A 26,010-nucleotide genomic window follows, 5' to 3' on the forward strand; every position below is an offset into this window, starting at 1 on the left:
TCAGGAAGGGCTGCTCCGCCAGGCCCTGCCTGTGCCGGCCCCGAAGAAGCCACCTCTGGCTCGTCACCTGCGAGGAGGAGAGGGTGGGCTGGAAGCAGAAGAGCGGCCGGGCGCAGGATGCGCACCCGTGAGTGGGTGGGGCGGCTTCCCCCCAAGGGGACGCAAAGGTGAAATACAGAGCAGGGGACTGGGCGGGGGTCGCTTTTGGATTGCTCTGAGCAACAGTGACAGAAGAGCCCCTTCGCCCCATGAGAGGCAGCGAAAGACCCTCGCCCCGAGGCCCAGGGCTCCAGAGAAAGGCCGCTCACGCCAGCTGAAGGCGGGGGTGGGGGCGACGTGAAACGGAGGGATCCCCGCCCCAAAGAACGAAACCGGGGCGAGAAGAGGTCTTGAGGGGCTGCGGGAGGAGGCAGAAGGTGGGGCTTGTGGTTGTGTGGCATCGCTTGCCCTGGCGGGGCACACACCGCTTCTCAACACAAACAATACTTCTCAGAGAGCTTCTCGGAGCAAAGTACTGAACGCCGACGACGGTGCCGCTGATCGCAAAACGAAGCGACGCGGCGGCTGCTGCTCCGCGGCAGGCTCCGACTTTGGCGGACCGCCCGGGAAAGGCGCTGGGCGGGGCTGGCTGGGCACCCGCTGCCCTCCTGTCCCTTGGTCCCCTCTCTCTACTCACGAGGCGGGGCAGCAAGTGCGTCAATGGTGGTGGTGGGGGGAGCCCCTTTGCAGCGCCAGCGGCAGCCATGGGGGGGGGGGAGGACGCTGCCTTCAGCAGGAGCCCCTTGCGAGGGAGCCGGGAAGCCGCTCGTGGCTGCTCCGGCTGGGAAGGCAGGCAGGAGAGGAGCCCTTCACCGTCTCTGCCCAGCGGGGGGGGGGGGGGCACGCAGAAGCCCCTCCCCAGGCGGCCAAGGCGAGGCTTCTCGGGGGCCAGAAGCGCCCCGCCGCCCCCTTTGGCCAGTTCGGAGCAGGACCCTCCCCGCGGCAGGCTTCATCGCCCCCCTCCTCCTCCGGTGGCCCGTCTCACCTGCGGCGAGCACCTCGGGGGCCCTGCGCTCCTCCCCGCTCTCTTGCCGGGGGCGCCTCTTTTCCGGCCCCATGCCTGCCTCTGCTCGTTGGCACCAGCCCCTGCGCCCCAGCCGGTGGCAGGAAAAGCTCGCTCGGGCAAGCGGGGGGCATTAGCCCAGCTTTCTCTCTGCTCCCTGCCCTGCAGCCTCTGTCCCGGAGCCGAGCAGCAGGTGGCGCCAGAGAGCGGCGGAGGGAGAGACCCACAAAGGGGGCTGCCTCCCCCCCCCCGCCACTAAAGGGAAGAGGTGCAAGCGAGGCTCCCACTCGCCTTGCGATTTCCCGATCTTTCCGTGGCTTTGACCCACCTTCGTGGGTCAAGAAGAGGAGCTGGTCTGCCTTCTCTCTCTCTCCCGCCTGCAGAGGGGGAGGGCCGCCCCCCCCACAGGGGCCCCAGGCCAAGAGCGACAGGACATGCGACAGGCACAAGAAGGGGGGGCATTCCAGATTCCCCTGCAAGAGGCCTTGTGCACAGGAGGGAAGCCCGGCAGAGGGTGGCCAGCCCACCCCCCACCCAGTGAAAAATTCCAATTTAAGGCTTTGTAGGAGATTCACTCCTTTTACACAAGGTGTTTCATGCTACTCAATATGAACAAGTACACAGCTGAAGAGCATGCCAGAGTACCAATTTTTTTTATTAAAGAATTTAAAAAATAAATTTGTAGAACTTAATCTCCAACAAAGACAGACTCATGCCCTCAAACAAGGTAAGCTTGCCCTGTGACCCGACAACATGTTGCAGACTTCTCCTCTACTGGCCTCTTTGCTCCAAAACAGGCACATCTCCAAGCACCATCCCCTTCAGTCGCTGGCAGCATTCATTCTCCATCTCTGCCCACATGCAGGCTACTCTGTCGGACTTTTGGCAGAAATGCCCCCCCCGCCACACACCGCCCCCCCTAGTTCTGGAGACAGGCCCACAAGAGCATGTTCTCGCTCAGGGATTCCCACCCGCTGGTCCTGCAGGTCTTGCTGGGCTACAGCTCCCATCACCTCTAGCGACAGGTTTATTCTGGCTGGGGATGGTGGGAGTTGGAGCTCAGCACCAGCTGCAGGACCACAAGGTGGGGACCAGAGGTCTTGCTGAAGGCCATGGATCTCTTGCCTGTGGCCTCATCCTTCCCCAAGCTTAGACCAAGCCCAAGCGTCCCAATGCTATGACAACCAGAGTATCTGAACTCCAAAGAAATACGCCCACGGAGACGGCAGCTTCCGTCAGGACCAAGTCAGAGGCCCCCCTCCAGGAACAGGAGGACCAGCCACTAGGGCAGCCCTCCCAGTCCCTCTTCCCAGGCACCTCCTGGACCCAAGGGAAGGACTGTGCCCCCTGGTAGCATTCTGTGCCCAGCAGGAAGAAAACCCAACAGCGGGCTCTAGTGATGTGCCACAGTTGGTTTTATAGGCCAGAACGTATCACTAGAGACAATGAATGCTTCTTAAGCCAGGGGCATGTGTGGGGGTTTGTTGCAGGCAGATGTCCTGAATCCAACAATGGGGGGCAGTCAGGGTTAGGGTTAGGGTTAGGGTTGGGGGGCAGAGAGGAAACCACATTTTCAAGGCAGAAAACACTGTGTGGTACAAAAATCCCTGATCAGAAGTATTCAAGCTGCACCTGGGCACAACCACCGGCAAGCCACGGGCAGGCAGAAGCTTGGCTTCCAGTTTGTGTTCTAGACGTAGGGGCGGTAATGTCTCACTTTCCAGCGCTTGGACCTCATCCGGAAAAAAAAATACAGGATCATTAAGAACAAGGAAGAGGTCATGTACAGCACAACACAGAGGCTCATGTCGATGTTGGAGAAGCCCAGGAAGGAGACAGCCTGCTTCACCACCTCCTCCCCCCGAATCGACTCAGCGGCCATTTGACCTGGGTCTTTGCTGGGGCTGTCCTTAGCGCTCAGCTGGTCCAGAACTCTCCACTCTGGATCCCGTTGCTTGTCTGGATCGGGGACCTTGTCCTCATTCCTCCTGCTTGGCTTCTTGTAGGGCGCGTCCTCCCCCCTCGCTCCTGGGAGTTCTCCCTCCTCCAAGTCAGCTGGGCCCTCTGTGTAGGGATGCACTAGGTTGCCACTGCCGTAGTGCTGCTTCAAGAACTGCAGCACCTGGGCCTTGTTCCAGGTGTGCAAACCTTTGTTCTCTTCATGGCACGCAGGACAAAGGTCTGGAGTTGGCCACTGGACTTTAGGGAATTTTGGATCTTCACTCAGATCACCTATTAGAAGATGGCGGGTGGGGATGGAAAAACCTCAGAGTTAGCTTAGGGGTCCCCCACAGATCTATGCATTGGAAGAAGGCAGGCCTGCCTTGCTCCTTCCTTGCAGACTCCTGCACCGACCTCCAGGGTCCCTTCAACCTTATTCATGTGTTTGGCATTCCCTTCCTTATTTGTCCAGAAACTGGTGACTAGTGAGGCAGAGACGTGTCCCCCCTTTCCTTTCCCAAGTCAAGCCCAGCCTAAGCACCTCTAGGCCTCGCTCTGCCAGAGCCACTGAGAGGGAGGTCCCTCCTCCCTTGCGCAAGTACACAGCGCTGGTGGGCAGCAGCATCTCTGTGGCAGCTGCTCACACACACACACACACACACACACACACACACACACACACACGGGCCTTCAGCACCTGCTTGCTTAGCAAGTGCAGGACAACGAGCTGCATCTTGACAGCAGTCTGTTTGTTCTCCGCCCGTCTTGTGGCCATGCATTTAGGACGTGCCGTTTTGCTGTGAGCTACCCGTGTACATCCGAGGTGGAAAAGCGGGATAGACGTTACTGAAAGGACCATCCCGTTAAGGGAGTAAACGCAAAGTGGTTTCATCCTTGAATTACAAAACTGCCAGCGACACTCCCCCATCAGAGCAAACAGAAACCAATTTCCTTTAGTGCTCCAGCTATATGATCCCTGCATACGAGGATGGATTAAGTGCAACCCAGCAGTTGGCTATCCAAGAGGGAAGCAAACCGTCCCAGGAGGAGGAGAGGAATTCAAGGCTGGGGCTCTTCTCCTGCCTAGCAGGTCTGGGCCACCTGTGAGCAGCCACCTCCTTCAGTCCTGAGGACCAGCCTGGACATTTCTGCTGCTGCACTTCAGATCCCTCCCTGAAGTCAACGGTGCTAGAAATGTGCTCTTTTCCTCATCCCCCGCATACAGAGGTCTAATATTTCTCATCCTCCTCCATATACAAATGTGGCTGTGAAAAGGTTCCGAATTCCATTGCAAAACTCCAAGAAATTATCTCCGCCAAGAGAGAGTCTGGGGGAAGAACGTTATTGGCTTTAGGGATCTCAATTTGTGCTGGGCCAGAATGGGAGGCCCCTTCCTTCGTTGAGAGAAGTAGCCCCAGACAGGGGCTCAGAAACATTTGCCCTGCAGGGAGCTGCACTCCTGCCCGTCCAGGGGGAGAGAACAGCTTCTTCCTCTCAACGCCCATTCTGAGCGAGGGCAACACGGGGAGTTTCCCAGGGACATCAGACTTGAAGAGCAGCACAGCCTGGCCGCTGCCTTCAGCTCAGGAAGGAGTCGGGGACTTGCTTCCCCACTTCAGGCTCAACTGGCAGTGCCTTGGGGCAGGTCAAGGTGGCAGGGGCGGCGGCACCTCCCTTATGGGACGCCTGGACCCTCTTCTGAGTCAGCAGCCCCACCCCCCACCCGCTTGGCTTCTTTCTGCCCCTTGACCATGGCTTGAAAAGCAAAGCCAAGAATGAGGCAGGCATTTGCTTGCTGATGGCTGCTGCAAGCCCTTTTTTTAAAGGCCATTATTGTTACTGATGTTAAATGTATGTTACTCGGCATACGTTTATTAATTGTACACGACTTTGGACCAGTGCCGCCCAGATTCGTTGCCGTGGCAGGCCAGGGCCAAAGGCTCGCAGAAGCCCAGCAGCAAGGGCACACAGTCCGCGAAGCCGGCCTTGCTGCCGACTGGTCCCGTACCTGCCAGCCTGGCGTTCACCACGTTGTGTTTCTCCCAGAGCCACAGCACGGCCTCGTCCAGGCTCTGCACCCGCGCCAACGACTCCCGGGCCATCTCTTCAAAGTGCTGCGCGCAGGCCCGGCACCCAAAGAAGTCCTGGATGTACTTCTGCAGGATCTCCAGCACCGCCCGAGGATTGCCTTCCAAGCCTGCCGGGAGCAGAAGCAAAGGCTCAAGGACAGCCAAGAAGCACCTGCCTGCCTGCCCGCCCCACACACACTCTCTTTCTCGCTCTCTCTGTGGGGCTTTGCAGCACAGTTCAGCCCCAGAGCACACAATCTGCAGGCAGCACGTTCCTGGGTCGAGCCCCGATGACTCCCTTCAGGGCTATGGGAGGGCTGGCTGAGAGCACGGCTGCCAGGCACGGGAGAGAGGACTGGGCTAGGCTGCCAGGCCTCACCCTCCGAGGGTAGAAGACCAGCTGCTCTGCCAAGGCCTCCGAGACTCAGTGCTGGGGCCAGTGACACCAACAGCAGACCCAGCCCCTGCTGAGAAGCGCTGCACATCTGACAGCAGGCAAAGAAACCAAAGCTAAGTCAGTGGGAGGCCACAGTGGATGTGCTGGCCCTGCAAGGGAAAGGCATAGCTCGACAAGTCAGAGGGTTATTGGGTTTGCTCTGCTGTTTCACCAAGTTCCTCCTTTTTAAACTCACACTCCCTCCAGAGTTTCTCATTTTCTTCAAGCCATTTATGTCATACTGGACAGCGAGACCTTTAGGAAGAGCAATCCATGTATGCGCTGCAGTGAAATTCCGGCACCTGTTCTGACTCCACAGGATATGGTGAGCTATAAACAAGTAACCTGAATGGTGGCTTCCTTCCAAAGCACTGACATCTCCTAAGCTAGTGGCTCCCAACCAGGGTTCTTCCAGATGCTGGGGAATTACAACTCCCATCATCCACAGCTACAATTTATTGTGGCTGGGGATGCTGGGAGTTGCAGTTCATTAACCTCTGGAGGAACCCTGGTTAGGAACCTCTGGCCGAAGCTGTTCCCCAAGACAAGAGTTCCTACTACTTTCAACCATACTGGTCAGGTGCTAGCAAGCTTTGGGGCCCCATTGAAGTCAGCTTCAAGAAGGCTTGAGGAGATCTGTGCAGTCTGAAAGCTTGACCTTTTCTTGGCTCCCTTATGTTGGTGAAGTTGACCAAGATTCTGGAGATGCACAAGACTCTTCCTTCAGACAGCTGTGCTGCTCTCCTTAGCCCTCATGAAAAGGCGCCGTCAGACAACCTGGATTCCACTGGGCGATTCATTCACAGGAGTCGTGAGCCACCAGGGGGGAAATGCCACCAACTAAGGCAATCCAGTATGGAGACACACACACACACACCCATCTTCATTTCATTGCAGGCATGCAGGGACAGAATTCCCAATTCAAACTTTTCTTTTGTTACAATCTTTTAGGGAGCAAGACTGGGGTTACCTCATCTGGGGAAATATAAACAGATTACCCAGGGAAAGCAGAGCACTTTCATTTCAGCGTTCACACACCTCTTTTCCTCCCCCCCCCGCTTTTCAAAAAGAGAAGCCAGCCAAAGGCTGGTTGTGTTTCTTTCATCAGCCCAGGGCTGTATCTTCCGTAAGCAGCTGCCATATCTTCTCTCTATGTAATCTCTCCTTTTTTCTTTCCTCTAAAAACTGCTGCAATTCAGGGTAACCCTAATCTTTAAAGTGGGCAAGAACCATAAAACCCCACCTGTGGCTGGAAGGATTAGGGGGCGAATCAGGCTTTTTAGTAGATGGGATTTAACACAAGCAATAAGGAGAGGAAAACCTCCCAAGACATAATCCGGCAGCCTCAGGCTGACCCAATTCTTTTGCCATAAGAAGTGATCATCAGAAATATGGCCTGCTTTAAATCAACAGCTAAGTGTGCTGAAGACAATACACACACACACAGGATCTACAGCAGGATAAACTTTCAACCTTGCTCCAAACCACAACAGGGTAAGTACGTATAATACAAGGATGGATAAAGCGGTGGGGCACTGTGTCATCGTCCAGCCCTAGAAGGTTTTGGTAACAAGGGAGGGGCAAAGAAAGCAGAGCCCAGCAAGAGTGGGTCTACCCGGCGTCACAGGAGTGCCCTGACAAGGCAGGGACCCACAATGCGAGAGGAAGAGAGGCAAGCACTCTTCACACCTGAAAAGGGCACCTACAGAGTGCAAAGAGTGCTGTGCCAGATTAATCTCTAAACTATTCCACTTGCCACAGCCTTGAATTTGCCTTTCATATGTAGCCACCTAATGGCGCAGCGGGGAAATGGCTTGACTAGCAAGTCAGAAGTTGCCGGTTCGAATCCTTGTTGGTCTGTTTCCCAGACTATGGGGAACGCCTCTATCGGGCAGCAGCAATATAGGAAGATGCTGAAAGGCACAATCTCACACTGCACGGGAGGAGGCCATGGCCGACCCCTCCTGTATTCTACCAAAGACAACCACAGGGCTCTCTGGTCCCCGGAGTCGACACCCACTCGAGGGCCCCCCTTCACCTTTATTTAGTTGCAAGAAAGAAAAGCCAAGCATCTCAGAGTTCCTTGCCCATAAGAGACACACATCTACAGGGCATGAGCAGAAGCCATTGACCTCTACAGTCTTTGGGGGAGGAGGGGGAGAAGCAGTGGGGAGGTAAGGCCATTCAGAACAAAATATAAGAACATAAGAAGAGCCCTGCTGGATCAGGCCCAAGGAGGCCCATCTAGTCCAGCATCCTGTTTCACACAGTGGCCCACCAGATGCTGCTGGAAGCCCACAGGCAGGAGCTGAAAGGGGCAGGCCCTCCCTCCTGCTGCTGCGACTCCCCTGCAACTGGGACTCAGAGGCATCCTGCCTTGGAGGCTGGAGGTGGCCTAGAGCCCTCCGACTAGTGGCCCTTGATAGACCTCTCCTCCATGAAGAGAGGAGAATTAGGTTTCCTTACACTTACATGCCCCCACCCCCACCTTGTGCCCTCTATTTTATATCACTTGCTTCAAATATTAAGTGCTCACCTAAAACGTGGATGTGGCGCAAAGGTGCAACCAGACAGGGACAGTGGACAGGGGTTGGCAGCTGCCGGTGGTGCCCCACTGTGGCTGCCATGTAATACGTGAACCAGCCCTCAGCAGGCAGCTGCCAGGGAGGAAGGGAAGCCTCTTTCTTCTCTCGTGGCCAAGAGCAAAGGAGAGAGGAGCCTGAGAGTGCCAGCACCTTCCGCTTGGAGAGGCTGCTGCCGGAGGTGCATGTCCAACGAGGGATGGGACAGCCAGGCGGCCACTGAAGCTCACCGGAGCGTAGGCCTCCCACCTGGACATAAGAGCAGCCCTGCTGGATCAGGCCCAAGGCAGCCCATCTAGTCCAGCAGCCTGCTTCAGACTGTGGCCCCCGGATGCCTCTGAGAAGCCCCCAGGCAAGAGGGACGTGCAGGCCCCCTCTGCTGTTGCCCCAGATGCTACTCCCCTGCAGCTGGTATGGAGAGGCATCCTGCCTCTGAGGCTGGAGGTGGCCCACAGCCACCAGACTAGTAGCCACTGATAGACCTGTCCACCATGAATCTGTCTAAGCCCCGTTTAAAGCCCTCCAAGCTGGTGGCCATCACCACATCCCAGGGCAAAGAATGCCATAGATTAATTATGAACTGTGTGAAAAAGTACTTCCTCTTGTCGGTCCTAAATTTCCCAATCTTCCGTTTCATGGGGTGACCCCTGGTTCTAGTGTTGTGAGAGAGGGAGACAAATTCCCTCTGCCCACCCTCTCCACTCCATGCATAATTTTATGCACTTCGATCCTGTCTCCCCTTAGTCGCCTCTTTTCCAAGGTAAAGAGCCCCAGATGCTGTAGCCGTGCCTCATCAGGAAGGTGCAACCTGGAGCAACCTGGAGCAACCTGGAGCACTCAACACTCACCTGTGTTGAGTAAGGCTTTTGGCCGAACTGCTGCTTGCACCGTTAGCGTATGGAACAGCTTCCAGAAAGAGCAAGTGTATCCTCTCAGCTCTGGCCTGCTGCCCTGGCAACCAACCCACTGGACACGACTGGTGAGGAACAGTCCAGAAATCTAGGATGAGCGAGAGACAAAACATCACTAACATACTTCAAGAATGACGAGAAGGCTGCAGTCTCAAGAACATTTACTGGCATCTTCATTTCCAGTCCTCCATGGTTTTTGAAATCTCCAGTTGCTCACTCCAAACATGAGGATTTGGAAAAAAGGAGAGCCAGATTTACAGGAAAGCCCCTGAAAAGGAGACTTTTACACACATCTTGGCTATGCACAATGCCAGCAGGCTCATGCTATACGTCAAAGCTGCACAACTTCCATAATCCAGCTTTTGGACTAAAACTCCCATCATCCTCAGGCACAGGGGTCAATGGTTGGGAATGACAGGACTCGCAGTCCAACATCTGCAGGAGGGTCAGATCTGTGCAGCCCTGATCTGCGTTAAGAGAGGAGACCAAGACTGGGGCCATCCTGGGCATTCAGCCGCCGGTGGCTTTGAGAGCCATGTGGAGCCTGGGCTGCAGACGCCTCCACAGATCCAGATCTTTCTGCAACAGGCAGGTCGCTGCGGAGGCTTTGTGTCCTCCACCTGCACCAGCAACAGAACAGCAGAGGCTGCTGCCCAGAGGCCGAGGGGCCCCTTCCACAGCTCCCAAGACTGTGGTGGGCTCAGTGCCAGGGAGGAGAAGCAGCAGCAGCAGCATCTTGGATTTACGGTCCCCCACTCCTCTAGTAAAGCTGCCTTGGATGCTGAAGACGGGTCGTGGCTTACTTACCCGCATTTTGTTGTTGAGCAGATCAAGGATGGCATCATAAGGGATTTTGTCTAATGGGAGGCTCACCAGCCACACTTGCAAGGTCTCCAGCAACTTGAGCAGGGGTTGGCGGCCAGGAAACAGCTGCGTGAAAGACAACAAAGCCAGCCGCCCCGTTAAGCTCTCTTCCCACTTGTGGATTCTCCCCGAGACCTCCGGGCTCTTCTCCTAAGGCAGCCTGTGGCGCGGGGTGGTGGGGCTTTTTATTTGGAGGAAGAGAGGACTAAAGGGGCCACGTGCTGCATGCAAAGAGTAATTCTCTTCCCACAGCCCACCAGGATCGGGTTCTGTCATCTGATAAAAGATCGGCAAGAGCGTCATTTCTTCATGCCATACAAAAGCCAGTTAGGAAATTAGTTGTGTCCAGATGCAATCATGTCCACTAGCTTAATTCACATGGGTTTTTTTTTTTTTTTTTTTAAGCCAATGGTCATAAGGCCTCTTCATGGCTACTGAGCTGTTATAACGTAGCCTGGGGCAACTAGGGGCAAGAAGATACTGCGGAGCCGTGGGGTGGATCGTGCTCAGTTTCCTTTCTACAGATGTCTGGCTGGCCGCTGCCAGAGAGGAAATGCTGAACTTTTGATCAGGACATTAAGCCATTTTTCCCAGAATTACTCTCTCAAATGGACTTTCAGAAATGGCCACTTTAAAAACACACACACACACACACACACACACACACACACACACACACACACACCCCTACCTATAATGCATACTACTAAAAAAAAAACGATTAGCCCTTAAGGTCAAAGTAATTGCACCAAACCATTACTTGGGGCAACTTTCATACAGAATTGCAATTTAATGTTTTGTTAGATTTCCCAGAGAATATGGATTCTGCAATCAAATGGACCGTCTAAAACTCCAGTAATGACCTGTGAAATGCGGCTGCTGTTTTAGAGCACTCAGAACAGAAAATAGATTATTATTCAAAATTGTTCTCTCCTTGGGAGCAAAAAGTTAATAATAAACTTTGTTAGCTGCCCCATAACAAATTGTTATCTGGGCAGCTTACAATACAACATTAAAACATGAGATTAATAAAGGTAAAGTGTGCCATCGCCAAGTCAATTTCGACTCCTGGAGCCCACAGAGCCCTGTGGTTTTCTTTTGGTAGAATACAGGAGGGGTTGACCATGGCCTCCTCCCATGCAGTATGAGGTTATGCCGTTCAGCAGCTTCCTATATTGCTGCTGCCTGATAGAGTACCAGTGGGGATTTGAACTGGCAACCTTCTGCTTGTTAGTCAAGCCTCCCAAAAGTGGGGAGAGAAAATACAAAATACAATACAAAAACTATTTTTAAAACAGATCAAAATCTAGTTTTCAGTTACAATCAGATCATTTAAAAAAAAGTTTAAATTTTAGAAGGCCTGAGTGAATAAAAAGGTCTTTAGTTGGCGTCTGAAAGAACAGAGTGATGAAGCCAGGCGAACCTCACTGGGGAGGCTATTCCATAAGTGGGGTGCAGCCACCGAAAAGGCCCCCTCCCTAGTAGCCATCCGCCTCACCTCGTTGGCCCAGGCACCTGGAGGAGGGCCTCCGGAGAAGACCTTAAGGGCCGGGTTGGGACATCTGGGGCAAGGTGCTCTCTCAGGTAACCCAGTCCCAAGCCATTTAGGGCTTTAGAAGTTAAAACCAGCACTTTGAATTGGGCCTGAAAACGGCCTGGGAGCCAGCACAGCGGACAAAGCACTGGCGTCATATGCTCAAAACGTCCAGTCCCTGTTAATAATCTTGCAACCCTATTTTGTACCGGCTGCAGTTTCTGGACTGTTTTCAAAGGCAGCCCTACGGATAATGCGTTGCTGTGATCTAAGCGAGAGGTGACCAAATCACGAGTCACTGGGGCCAAGCGATGTCTGTCCAGGGAAGGCTGCAGTTGGCGTATCAGCCGAAGCGGAGAAAAGGCGTTCCGAGCCACAGAGGCCGCTTGAGCCTGGAGTGACAGTGCTGGATCAATGAGCACCCACAGGCTGAGAACTGGCCCTTGATTGGGGTGCAGCCCCGTCTAGAACAGGCTGAATATCACTTACCCGGGAAGAGGAGCCACCAACCAGCAGGGAAATATTAGGGCTGGAAGCAAGCAACGTGAAACGGGGTTTGGGCAGCCTGCTTGGAAGGTGGATGGGAGTCCCAGTCAACCATCACCTTTGGACGACAGGCTGGGAGCCCCTGCCGTGGTGGGGATGCGCAGGGATCCATAGGCCAGGACCAGCACTGTGCCCCAAACCTCCACGGGGAATAAGGAAAGGGGGGGGGGGAGATTCCAGATGCAAAGCTAGTGGAACCCAGAAGGTGCTGCAGTCCCAGGAGGCGCTGGGAAGGCAGCGGCACTGACAGCCAAGGAACTAATCCTGCAGCACATCAAAATCCTGGGCCAGAAAACTGAGCACCGAATCCAGCGACTTAACAATGCTTTCAGTGCTTATTCTTTAGAAAATTAGTGCAGCGTAAGACACCCTGTAATCTGGCATCAGCCAAGCTGTTTTCACACTAGATATTTATGATCGGCAAAATGGAGTTAGAATCTTAGCAACAAAGCACAGCCCAGAGCACAGAAACAGAACCCACAGACACACACAGAGCTGGGGCTGCAATCCAACCCCTCCCTTCGGGAAATATTCAGGTGAAGGAGAAAAGAGCTTATGGTCAATAGCATCATGAGCTGGGTCATTCCAGAACACCACAAACGTTGTGCATTTTTGTATCAGAAGTGTGTGTTGTTGCTTCTGCCTGAGTTCTTGTACAGGAAGTCAGGTTTGACCTCACAGCAGTGCCTCAAGTTCGGCACAGCCACTCAGGGAGGCAGTGGTGGTGGCGGCAGCAGAGATTTCTTCCAATGCTAAGCTAAACTGCTACCAACAACTCAACTGTCACCACCTCCATTTTAGCCTCTCCAGTCAGCCTACGCAAGCCATTTTGCAGAGCGCATTCAGGGTTTTCAGGAATGTGGCGTCTCCCCTCTATGCACTATAGAGTAGTTCTCCAGAAGTTTTTGATTTGCGCACGTCAGCTTTCAAGGGACTAGAGTAACGTGTCCAAGCAAGGTACCAATCTTGGTTTTAATCCAAGCTCCTCCAGGCTGGATTAAGACACTGCCAGGCCCACAGTGATGAACCCTAACCCCTCCCTCCACAAACATGTTACAGTTTGCTTCATTAGACGTTTACCCGCGTGGCTGCATTCGATTTAAGACACTCTTCCAAATACAATCAGAAGATCAGACCAGTTTACCTTGGCAAGGACTGCAACAAACTCCTTGAAGGTCCTGAGCTCCGCTCCTTCCAGAGTTTGGTGAGTGGCGAGTTCTACTCTGAGCAGGTAATGCAGCCCCGACTCAAGGTCGGCCATATACAGCTTAGATCTGGAAAACAGACACACATAACTTCTAAAGTGGCAGGTTTATTTTGTCTGCACAGGTCCAGAATGACTGAAAGTTGGTGCCATCAACATTTCAAATGGAGATTTATCTTTCCTGTTCCAAGGGCACAAATGACCGTGTGCTGAGTTTTTATGGAAGGGTTCCACAGCACGGGGCTGCATGGTGCAATCTGCACACCACCACAAAGGCTCACTCGGTTAGGGTTCCCTTATCTTCCTTTTAAGTGTACAATGTTCAGCTTCTAAAATGCTTACCTTGAGAGGCATTGTTATTCCGTTGTGTTCATTTTTCATATATATCGACCGTGGTTTTCCCCTGTTTATGTATTTAGAATCTGCTAGGTGTTCTTTGAATCTGGTGCCCAGATGTCTTCCTGTTTCTCCTATATAATTTTCACCACATTCGCCACAAGTGACTTTATAGACAACCCCTTTCTGCTTGCAATTGTCTTTGTTTTTAAACAATGTAGTTAGGCTTTTGCCTAACCTACACACAGTGAGCAAAACTACCCCCAGTATTTTACAGAACACACACACACACACACACACACACACACACACACACACGCCCGCAAAGTGGGTGAAGATGAGGAGCAGCACTCTCACATCCTCCTCCCCACTGGGCCCCTCCCAAGTTGCCAGCTGCCTCTTTAATGTCTCTGCATCTCTGTGTGTCTTTGGCATGATCAACGCTGTGAGGTTTTGGTGCATTTCTTAGTTTTTAAAGTGCGTTTTGAGTACTGTTTTATCCATTTATTTGCTCCTTTATTTTAATTTTGCTCCTCTTATTATTTTAATCATCATCATTGTTAGTCACCCACTTTGGGTAGCCCAGTCATGGGATGGAATATTTTAATCAAATAAGTAAGTGCACACACTGCGTTGTATACACATTACTCTGATTTATACCAGACCAGTGCTGTATGGAGTTATGTAGGGAGGCCCCTGCTCCCCAAACACTTATAACCTGGAACAGGCATTGGGAAACACAGAGGAGGGGAGGAAAACTGTGGGCAAATGCCGTGATGCAGACTTAGAGCTGGGTAAGAGCTGGGGAGAGATCGATTGAGGGGTTAAGTCACATGGGAAAGGTAGGTATAAGGAAGGGAGGAGGTTTAGAATATATATTTATTTGTAGGAATCAACAGCCACAGTCCCACCATTAAAGGGAACCCCAGCATTGCTTACTTATCATAGTCTTTCCACTCCTCGACATCTCTGCTTCCTTCTCTGACAGGTACTGGGAGTTGTGAAGAAGAAAGTCGTCTTCTTCTAACACCAGGCAGCGACTTTAAATAGGAAGAAAAGACAGACCGAAGAGGCTTCAAACTGTATATGGAAGGACAGTGCAAGGGTTAAATATAACCTCAAGTGAAAGAGGCTGAGGGGTACAACAGTCTATCTACAGAAGTGCTCAGGAGACAGTCAAAACGTCCTGCTTATTTTCCTCTGATATGTAAAATTCCATTCCCAACTTGGAAGAGAGTCCTGGACATTTCAGGCTAAAAGAAATCCACCACAGAGAAACTATCTAATTGGGCACAGCAAGAGATGCAGATTTTTATTAAGGAAGCCATTCCAGCGGCGCTCACTGGCTCCCACCCGTCTCCCAGGAGTTGACAGCAGCAACCGCGATGGCTTCTTTCCCCAGAAGCTGCATTCTGCTAGCTACTGGTTCCTGGATTCCATGCCACGTGGGATGGTGCCGACGCATCTAACTAGAAGGCAAGCCTCCAATTTTCCACATCCCAACAGAAATGGAACCTGCAGACAGGCAGCTGAGCAAAGGACGCTTGTGGGCCAACAGGGCTACCCAAATGCCACCAATGCCTGGCTTCTTTGATCTGTCTCAGAAAGATTCTCATTGGACTAGCAAAGCAATTTTAATCATTAAAATAGTTAATATGCTCATTAAAGCAACAAACAGTACAAGTCCTGTGCTGCCAGCTATTTTCAGGAGTTTTGCAGACCTTAAATGGCAGTAACCATGGATCGAATGAATGAATGAATGATCTAGTCCTCCTGTGCATAAGCAAAAAACCTCATTTACTGATGCGGGTTCCCCCATGACACTTCTCCATGGATTGCGAGTCAATGCCATGTGTGAGCTCTGTGGATGGAATGCCATGTATAGGGAGGAAAGGCGTCTGTGAGCCGAGCTATCTCAGTGTCTTAGAAGCTAAGACAATGGCTCCAAGCCTTAACGGAAGCCCCGACTCACAATGCCCGAAGCTGGCACACGTTAGCACTTACATGTTAATTAATCCGTGGGATCCATTGGGATAGATCAGGTAAGATGAAGGGACGGAGGCAATACTCAGCTTCTCCAGAAAAGCTGTTTCAGAATCAAGCGCTCTTTTTACCACGATGTTTTCATACTGAATCATGTCTAAGATAACCTGGGGGAGACACACAGACACACCAGTGGAGGCTGCTGCAAGTTCAGTTAATGCTTGAAGGAAAGCAAGGTTCGATCAGGGTGCTGGGTAACCCATCCCTAACTGGTTGATTTGGGTTGAGAAGCAGATTAAATTCCCCCTAAACTCTGTTCTAGCAGAATGGAGTTAAGACTCTAGCAGAATGGAATCTATGGGTTTCCTTGCCATGGGATGTGGTGATGGCCACCAGCTTGGATGGCTTTAAAAGGGGCTCAGACAGATTCATGGAGGACAGGTCTATCAATGGCTACTAGTTTGGTGGCTGTGGGCCACCTCCAGCCTCAGAGGCACGATGCCTCTCAATATCAGCTGCAGGGGAGTAACAGCAGCAGGAGAGAGGGCATGCTCCTTTCAGCTCTGGCCTGTGGGTTTCTGAGGGGCATCTGGTGGGCCACTACGTGAAGCAGGATGCTGGACTAGACAGGCTTCCTTGGGCCTGATCCAGCAGGGCTGTTATGTTCTTATGGAGTTTGAGAAAGTGGGCATTCATCTAATGAGAGTAAGCCAGCAAGAGTGCGTGAGTGAGGAGTGAGGTTGGGGCAGGAGAGGAGTGGGAGAGATCTCACCAAGAACAGAGCACTGGAACGCCACAGGCATAAGTGTGCCGAATGAACCAATAAAGCCTGTTTCACCTGGATACAATCAAGTTTTCTATACAGAGGACCAACTGTGTGTTTTTAAAAGGGCTGAGTCTTAATTCCAAAAAGCAGTTTTCAGAAGAACAGCTGGGACTTGGCAGGGCCCCGCAGGTATGGAAGCAAAATGAAGCCATCAATGTTCAGCATCGACATGCAGCACAGGCAGGATCTCAAGGGCAAACCTCCAAGTTTCTACACCCCGCCCTCATTTTACTTAAGACAAGCACTGCTCCAACTGCTTTTTCCATGCAAGTAGCAGGCCCAGACCCTCTGAGACACAACTCCTAGCAATTGCACACGTCATGCTTGAATATTCAGCCGTGGTTTAAGGACTGACTGCAAGCCAAGCTGCAGAGTCGTGATGGAGGTGGACCTGCAAACACGGTGCTAGAGCGAGACATGGTGAAGACGACTTCCCCACCTCCGTGTGCTGCTCACACACTCCCTCTGCCCCTCCTTGTGCAGGGCTAAGGGGGGCATTTTTAACACGTTCCTTGCCCTGAAAAATGACAACACCCAAGGTGGCGGATAGCTGTGACTTACTTGTTGGCTTCAACAACAAACAAAAAAACCCCACCTCATGATGCTGCAAGGTTTGCAAAGCTTAGCTGACTAAGCTTAAAACTGTAAACAGGAGAGAGTTTTCACTCAGTGAAGAAGGGGGTGAGTGCACAGAGAAAAGAGGCAGATCACGGTCCAGGAATTCCACCCAACAGCAGCTCTACCTTCAGGGGTGGGGGGAGAAGGGGTGTCAAAGGAGGCACAGCTGCCTCTGCTTCCCGGCAGCAGCGCGGGAGGCTTCTCTCTCCCCCCTAGCCCTACCCTGCAGGCTGACCACTCGTCAGGTAGAGCTGTGCGGTTAACCTGACCAGTGGCCAGCCTGCAGGCAGTGTGGCTCTCTGGCAAGTCAGGAGAGAGGGGAGCAAGCAGCCTGAGCGGCCAGGAAGCAGAGGCATTAGTGACGCTCACGCTCATTCCCTTCACATATGACGGAGAGGCCGCTGCACAAGAAGCTCAGCCTTAACCATCCAGAAAGAAATAAAGATACACGAAGGCAACACTGACTTCAGCAGGGGATGGAGTTTCCAGTACTACATTACCTCTCGCCCAACATATGAGTTTGCACTCTCGAAGATAATGGCGGTGTAATGCTGGCTGCTTTTATCAAAGAGAGAAAAGATTTCTTCCGGCCTGTTTAAAGAGAGAACACAGAAATCTGACCTGTTGCGTCCTTCACAGTGTCACCCACACAGGGCCTCCGCTGCCAACCAAGGCCAAATCCCCCTTCAGCACACTCCACGGGCAGTGGGGCCTCCGGAGCCGAGAGAGAGAGAGAGAGAGAGAGAGAGAGATATTCCACCCAGCCCTGCTCTGCATGCTGCCACCACCCTCAGGCAGCAGTTCCCGGTTCATGCCTGCTGCTGCAAAACACCCCCAATGCAAATCCCAACATGCAAAAAGGTTGCCAAATGCTTAGGCAAAGATGACTGTTCCAGAGCAATCCAAGAGGGCGATCTTCTGCTTGACAAGCATAACCTGCTGCCACTCCACAGTGCTTTATCTGAAGCAAGAGACTCACTCAACTGGCTCCAACGGAGGGCAGGCAGGCGGCTTTGTTTCTCGGGAATGGTTCTGCAGGAAGTCAACCATGGTCTGGCGGATCGTCTGAAGCTCCCGATCAGAGCCTGCTGCAGAGAGAGGAGGAGACCACCACAATTCTGTCTGCAGCCCGAACAAGACTCCCTTTGCCCAAGCTCACACACACACACCCCAGAATCCGCCTACAAGCTTCCTCTAACGCAGGGGTCCGCAGATGTGGCTGGGCTATGACTCCCATCATCACCAGCCACAATGGTCTTTTGCCACTGCAGCTGGGGGTGATGGGAGTTGTAGTCCAGCCACATCTGGGGAGTCAAGGTTGGGAGCCCCTGCTCTAGTCTGTTAGAGGACTTCATCATGGAGCACTGGGGAGGGGCAGCAGAGTCCAAGGCAGCTCCTGGAGAAGAGTTCAGGGCCTAGGTCTGCGGATCACTCCCTGCTGCTGCTGCTGCTCTGTGGCTCCACAAAGGCATCTGAGTGGAACATGCTCCAGACAGACAGTATCCCCAGGAAGGCCCTGCCAGAGTCCCCACAGAAAACCTTATACCAAGAAGCTATTACCACTTTAGCTATTAGGATGGCTTTCCAAATTGCGCATGTTACTATTTGGACCAGAATTTAAACGTTATGGTCTTAACTGGATTTTCAGGAAACTGAAGTTTTCCAGTTTAATGGCTGGAAGCCACATTGGGCTTTTTTAGTCTTATGATAACTGAAGGGTTGGGGAAACCCCACTCACTTCACAAAGAGTTGTCTTACCATGCTGGCTTTCTCCAGTTGTGAACTGCTTTGTAAAAGCTCTGAAATACTGTCAGAGGGGGAAAAACACCAAGGGATTTTCAGTCAAGCATTTTCAGAGGAGCTCAATAAATAATCAACCCTTCTTAAAAAGCAAAGTTTTAAACACAAGACATAAACTAACAGGAAATTACTACTACTTGATATAATTCCTCAAGCAACCTACATGCACAGAGCTCTCTTTATTCATGCCCAAGCTGAAACCAGACCTGAAGACAGAGAGGGAGAGGCTTTGCTGACCTCACTGACTCCCAAGAGGGGCTTTCAGAGGCCTGTCCCATCTCTGGAGGCCATCCTAAGACGATCAGCTGCCCAAGGACGGAGCAGAAGAGCACGGACCTCTGGGTCGGCATTTGGGGTGCAAGATGTCAAGGGCCAACAGCCCTGCCAACAATTAGGTTGGCATCCAGGCTGTCCTGCAACATTTGTCTTTCTCAGATCCTACTTGGGCCATTTTCTTTTTATACAAGCTTTCTCTCCAGTCCTGAGTGAGGGAGAATTTTGTAAACACAAGTTTTTCATAGTCAGCCCACCTCCTAAGATCAGATGAAAAGGCAGTCTTATTTTTTTCCTGGGGAAACTGTACCAAAGGGCCATGTAACACTCCATGGGTATCCTCAGCTGAATTCTGACCACGAATGCATTTCGGCTGTCCCTTTGGAGCCGCTATGCAAGAAAGTGGCAACAGCTTTCCTTGTGAAACAAACGGTCAGGGTTGGGCTGGCTAACAGAAGTCCAAGGCAGTCCAAGGCTGCTGCGAGTCTCCTGGGATGCCTGGAGCGGCTTACCCTGAACGTGGGGTAGAACTGAATCCTGTAATCCTTGCAGGCCTCGTAGTTCTCTTCATCTCCGCAATCCAGCACTCCAATTCTGATAGCCGGTTCCCACTCTGGAAGGAAGCGCACAAGACGGCTTCTTACCTTTCAGTGGCGTAAGCGCACATCCCCACACGAGCCAGAAGAGGCCCGAGAGAGAGGCATTTTCTCTACCAGTTTTGTCCCTAGAAGGCCAGCTCTATTCCATGACCTGCCCAAACAGGCAAGCACCTTCTGCCCACTCCCTATCTATTAGGGATGACCTCCTGTTTTCATACTTTAATCAGACTGGCTCCTTACAACAGATCAAAGCAGCCAGCACTTATTGTAGATCAGTATATTGCAGCAACATCTGTGTAAATGTTCCAGGAGAGATGCAGAAGAAATCCTGCCAGAAGAAAGCAACATATGCATGACACCAAAACCAGTTTCCCATCATTAGAGTCAGCAAGTAGGCCCTACCCACCCCCACGGTGGAGAAGGGCATGTAAGTGTATTGTTTACCATTATAGTGCCATTTCATGCTACCCCCCATAATCCACTTTATCCACCCTGTTTCAAAAGCCAAGTGGCAGAGGAATCACCAAATGTATCTTCCTGAATTCTCAAGTTTATCTCTCAAGTTTGTAGACCGCTCCAAACTTCAATTCACAACAACATCATAAAACAAATTCAGACAAAAATAAACACTTTAAAACAATCAAAAACCATAATCAAGTTAAAAAGCTTGGGTAAAAAATAAGTCTTTAAAGACTTTCTAAAAGCTGTCAGAGATGGGGAGGCTCATATTTCAGCAGGAAGCACATTCCAGAGTCTTGGGGTGGCAACCGAGAAGGCCCGTCCCTGTGCAGCCACCAAATAAGCTGATGGCAACTGCAGACAAACCTCTCCAGATTATCTCAGCTGGTGTTGGGGCTCATGGTAAAGACTACATTCTCTTAAATACTCTGGGCCCAAGCTGCTTAGGGCTTTATAGGTTATAACCATTATTTTGCCTGAAAACCTATTGGCAGCCAGTGTAATTCTTTTATTATAGGAGTAATCTGTTCTCTCCAAGATGACCCAGAGACCAACCAGGCTGCTGCATTCTGTACCAAATGCAGTTCTGGGCTACTTACAAAGGCAGCCCCACATAGAGCACATTGCAGTAATCATGTCTAGAGGTTACCAGCATATGTACTGTTTCGGGGCCGTTTATCTCAAGGAACGGACACAGCTGGTGTATCAGCTGAAGTTGATAGAAAGCTCTTCTGGCCACTGCCTCATCCTGGGACACCAGGGAGTGGTTAGGATCCAGCAGCACTCCCAGACTGCATACCTGCTCCTCTGGGGAAGTGTGACCCCATCCAGAACCGTCCTAACAGTCCCCTCACCCCTGTGGAGGTGGGACGTGATTGCGAGTCCAAGCTTAACCAGATCACAGGAGTCCCCACCCACGGAACACCACCCTGATCAAAATGAAAGACCAGTTCAAGCCTGTGACCAGCAACATGTGTTGGTCCTGAGACTGCTTGGGATAGGCCCGTAGTTGTCACAGCTGCTATGAACTCTTGAGCTGCCCCAAACTAGTCCGGAAGTGAACACTGAAGTCCCCTACCCTCACAAGCCTGGTGCATACAACCAAGGAGTACAGCTAATAAGGTCAGTAAATGACAAATGGAAACAAAAAAGTGTCTTTCAGGGAAGGAAAAAGGAACCAAGGTGCATTTACATTCCAGTTTCCAAGTGAACCGGTACAGAAGTTAGATACTTCGCCTCCCCCCCCCCCCCACACACACTTGTTTAGCAACAGACAAGTCAGGGCTCGACCTTCAGGAGGGAGGGAGGTTATTCCTCAGGAACAGGAGCAGCGGAGTGAAGGCAGCAGGTTGGTGCAGCAGCCCACCATGGCAAAAAACCGCTGCTCATTAGCAAGCCAAGACCATTCATCCCACCAGTATGAAGAGTGGCTGAGTTGTAGCTATTGACAAGTTTTGCTTTGAGGTGCAGGTTCAGCTGGCCTGACCATTGTTGTGCCCAACCAAAACATGCCTCCAACTAACTTGCAAAGATATTGGACTATGTGAGCAAGTCTGGAGGCAGACACACCGGTTCCACCTCCTTGCAGAAATACAAATAAGATGTACTGATAGCAACAAGGAGGGCAAGCCCCTCGTTCAGACCTTTGTGCAGCTAACACATGTTAGCGGCACAATGGAAACACCTTTCACAATGGATCTGCCTCACTAGGCACGGTTGGCAAACATGTTGATTGATTTACGCTACTCTTGTTCTAAAACTAGCAGCCTCAAATTTGAAAGGGAGAAAATAAAACAAAAAGTCAGCTGTTGAATCTTGATAGAAGGACTGAAGTGAAGTCCACAGGCTAAGCATATCCGCAGAATGTGATCATGTCCAACTAGGCTCTTGTATTCCCATCCTAGAAAGTGGCCACAGAGTGAGGTCCCAGCATAACTTGCAGGATGTTTATCTTAACCTTGCCAAATACAAGCAAGCTGTTCACAGAGGCATAACAGCTCAAATTCACAGAAGAAAGAAGAAGCATCTAAACAACCAGAGCAGAAATGGAAAGTAATGCTGTAGGCATACGGACGGGATAGGCCCTCAAGCGCTACCGTTAGTGGAGCCAAGGTGGATTCCTAAGGACTTTTTCTCTCCAAGAGCAGGCCCCTGTGGCAAGTTGCTGTTGAGACCACTGGGCTAGAAAGAGAGGTTTGCCTTGTGGCTAGTGCATGCATGCGGTGGTGGCAGTGCTGCTCTCGATGAAGCCTCTTTGCAGCACAAATCAGTGGTGCAGCCCTTTGGAGACTTGCCATTTGGTGGAGCTTTTTCTTTGAAAATATCAGGGAATAAAAAGCATATTGGGAAACAAACACCCCCACCTCCATGTAAAAGGACAAGGGACATTTGGTGTCATCACCAAGCTCAAATCCTCCCTGACATTCCCTGCCCTGCTGCGGAGAGGCATCCTTGGTTTCCCTTTGCGGCGGGAGAGTTGCAGCCTTCACTGGCCAAGTGGGGCTGCCTGGTGTGCAGACATGCGTGAGGACAGCTGAAGAGGCCCAAGGAGCACTATCAGCATCTCTGAGCAGATGGGTGGGCGTTCAGGCCGGCACACAATAGGCAACAGGCTACTCTGCAGGCGCGCAAGAAGCTTGGCTTTGGGCTCTGCGCCTCATTCATGACTCACCACTGCTGCTCTGCCTCTTTCCACCTGTCTCAGACGCTCAGGCAACAATGGACAGGAGCAGCATTATAAAGCTAATGCAAATGGATCACCTCACAATGCAGGCCCTTCCCTAGACAAATGCTTGGCTTGAAGTGCACCAGCAGCTGGGAGGCGAGTTGCTTAGTATTCGCTGACAAAGGGAGCCTCCGAGGAGAAAGGAGCCCTGCTTCAGCTCACTGACGTGTCTTCAGGGCATCATCATCTGCTTCACTCCCACTTCACATGGAACTCCACCAGCAAAATACTTCTTAATGAGTGCATTAGCAACTAGTCGGCACAAAGTCATGATCAATAGATATCTTTATGTCGGTCATTGACCCGCAATGCACAAAGCCATGCACACCTAACTTAAGGGTTAGAAAAAACAATCCGTGTGATTGATGTGTTACAGATGAAGAACAAAGTGAAGGTCCAATCCATTGCCAGGGGACTTGCCACACAAGCCTATGCGGTCTACTCAGAAGCAAGCCTCGCAGAGTTCAGTGGACCTCTAGGACTGCAGCCTTAGGCATGCTTAAGCTTTCCAGGCTGCCTCCATGATGCCTGGTTTGCAAGAAGTGCAGATTCCATGGCTTGGTGAATTGCTCTCAGAGCCTCGTGTGGTTGGCAGTTCCTTTAGTCCCACTCTAGCCACCTAATGGCACAGCGGGGAAGTGACTTGACTAGCAAGCCAGAGGTTGCCAGTTCGAATCCCCGCTGGTGTGTTTCCCAGACTACAGGAAACACCTCTATCGGGCAGCAGCGATATAGGAAGATGCTGTGTGGGAGGAGACGATGGCCAACCCCTCCTGTATTCTACCAAAGACAAACACAGGGCTCTGTGGTTGCCAGGAGTCGACACCGACTCGACGGCACACTTTACCTTCTAGTCCCACTCTGAAAGCAGAAATCACAGCACAGGAAGCTGCTGTCTTCTGCTGAGTCAGTCCCTTGGTCCTTCTAGCTCAAGATTGTCCACCCAGACTGGCAGCAGCTTCTCCAAGGCTGCAGGCAGGAGTCTCTCCCAGCCAGCCCTATCTGAAAATGCTGCCAGGGAGGGAACCTGGGACCTCCCACATGCAAGAGCAGCTCCATCCCCTAAGGCAGTGGTTCCCAAACTGGGAGCCTCCAGATGCTGCTAAACTACAGCTCCCATAATCCCCAGCTACCACTGCCCTAAGGGAAAGATCTTCCAGTGCTCACACATGTAGCCTCCCATTCAAATGTAATCCACGGTAGACCCTGCTTAGCAAGGGTGGCAATTCATGCTTGCTGCCACCAGACCAGCTCTCCAAGGTTTCAGGCAGGAGTCTTTCCCAATCGTACCTGAAGATGCTGCCAGGGATTGAACCTGGGATGTTCTGCACACAAAGCAGATACTCTTGAGTTAGGGCCATCCCCAACGGCAGGCTGAGAAGTTCAGCTTCCATGTCACAAACACCCCACACTTCTAAATATGCTTAGAAGTGAGAGAGAGAGAGAGAATGGTCTGGCAAGGCCTCAGGAACAGACACCAACCCAAGCAATACTTTGGGGATCACAGCGAGGGCCCCAGTGCCCTTTTCCCATGGCAAGGAGAGAGAGAGAGACAGTCATCCAAGATAAGCTAGGATGCAAACACTTTGTCTAATCTGCCCCTTTTGCAGCAGCAATAACTTGGGCACATGTTTTAAACGTTTGAGCAGATCATTCAAAACAACTCCCCCCCACTTGACGGCCCCTCACTGTACATGACAGTGCCTACAGCAAAGGCAGCTGTGTGCCAAGCTGCAAGACATTCATGCCCAGAAAGCACTCCGATTAATCTGAATGGTGAGAAAACAGATCTTGAAAATAAGAACATCTTCTAAACGGATTCATAACAAGCTTGCCTCTTAACAGAACAAGATCACAGAAGAACAGGAAGAAAGCCCATCCAGTCCAGCATCCTGTTCCCCACAAGGGCCCACCAGAGACCTCTTCCTCCTGCTGCTGCTGCTGCTCCCCTGCAACTGGGATTTGGAGGCATCTTGCCTCTGACCCACCTTAACTGCACGAGTAGGCAGCCCTGCAGTGTCCAGTTTTAACGAGGAAGTAAGAGGCAAGTATCTAGACGACCTTTTGCAGGGAGCAGTGTGCCCTTGGAAAGGTTCCTGTGCAGCTGCAGCGCAAGCACAAACCAGGCTGTTTTAGCTGGAGATGTGGCAGCAGACCGAATGTTCTGCTGCTCCTCCCTCCCTTCTGCTGCCCAGCTTTGCCGGTGTGCCCGGTGGCCCTCAGTGTAACCCCAGCAGCTTGCTGGAGGAGGAGGAGGAGGCGGCTTCGTTTCCATCAGTCACATTAAGGGGGGGGGGCAGCGCCAGGGGGGCCCAAGCCCAGCCTCTCCCAACTACGACTCCCACCATCCTCAGCCACAATGGACTGCGGCTGGAAATGATGGGGGTTGCAATCCCACCGGGCAGCTAGCTGGTGGACCCCAGTCCAGTCCACCCCCCAAGTCCTTCTCCCCCCACCCCACCCCACCCCAGGCTGCGGCAGCTCCTGGTTCTTCTTGCTCGCCCCCTAGCACCCCACCAAGGAGACGGGGGGAGCTTGCAGCGCAGGCCGCGTGCTCCTCTTCGCTCCCCCCGAGCCACGCTGCCTGCAGGCCGGCCACTCGTCAGGTAGAGCTGCGCCACCGCCGCCGCAGCTGCTGCTTACCGTGGACGTCTCCGGCCAGGGCCCGCCAGAGGGGCGCGAAGGCCACGCAGTGCCCGCAGGCCGAGCTGTAGAACTGCACCAGCCAGGCGGAGGGCGAGTCCCGCAGCGCCCGCCGCGCCGTCCCGGCCGCCAGCACCCACACCGCCGGGTCCGCGCCCGCCGCCGCCTCCTCGTACAGCCCCGCCCCGCACGGCCTCGCCAGCAGCGCCAGTGCTGCCGCCGCCGCCGCCGCCAGGCCCCAGCGCAGCAGCAGCGGGAACGGGGGGCTGCTGGAGGAGGAGCCGCCTCCGCTCGCAGCCATGTCGGCGCCGCCGGGAAGCGCCAGCCAGGCCCGAGGCCTCCTCTCTCCTCTCTCTCCCTAGCAACCGTTTGCCGGCCTTGGAAACGGACCGGACCAGGGCGGGGCCACCGGCCGGCCCACCAACTGCCCAATCAGCGGGCGGAGGCGGGGGTGGGTGGGATCACGTGGGGGGCGGGGACACTCTCCGGCCGCCCAATCAGCAGGTGGAGGCTGGAAGGGGCGGGCCCAATGAGCTCCTCCGGCGCCGCCATTACAGGGGGACTCCAAGGGGGCGGGGCCTGCGTAGTCCGTCGGAATGCAGAAACTCCTAAGCCCCGC

The 26,010-nt window shown here is 52.6% G+C and overlaps 1 protein-coding gene across 2 annotated transcripts; it reads right to left on the reverse strand.

Moving 5' to 3' along the window:
* Positions 1–1,679: 1,679 nt before the first annotated feature.
* QSOX2 (quiescin sulfhydryl oxidase 2) lies at positions 1,680–25,821 on the reverse strand. 2 transcript variants are annotated; one of them, XM_053282384.1, is made up of 12 exons: positions 25,392–25,821; positions 19,478–19,578; positions 18,651–18,699; positions 17,872–17,977; positions 17,393–17,483; positions 15,470–15,615; positions 14,405–14,545; positions 13,070–13,199; positions 9,789–9,911; positions 8,919–9,069; positions 4,992–5,180; positions 1,680–3,274 (listed from the first exon to the last, which is right to left on the reverse strand). In XM_053282384.1, the coding sequence occupies exons 1-12, from the start codon at positions 25,690–25,692 to the stop codon at positions 2,733–2,735; spliced, it is 2,070 nt and encodes a 689-aa protein (XP_053138359.1). In that variant the 5' UTR covers positions 25,693–25,821; the 3' UTR covers positions 1,680–2,732. The 2 variants fall into 2 exon arrangements, with proteins under 2 accessions (XP_053138359.1, XP_053138358.1); XM_053282383.1 differs by having other exon boundaries at positions 17,872–17,980.
* Positions 25,822–26,010: the final 189 nt, after the last annotated feature.

Source organism: Hemicordylus capensis, chromosome 17 (assembly GCF_027244095.1).
Source record: "Hemicordylus capensis ecotype Gifberg chromosome 17, rHemCap1.1.pri, whole genome shotgun sequence".
Taxonomy (NCBI): Eukaryota; Metazoa; Chordata; class Lepidosauria; order Squamata; family Cordylidae; genus Hemicordylus; species Hemicordylus capensis.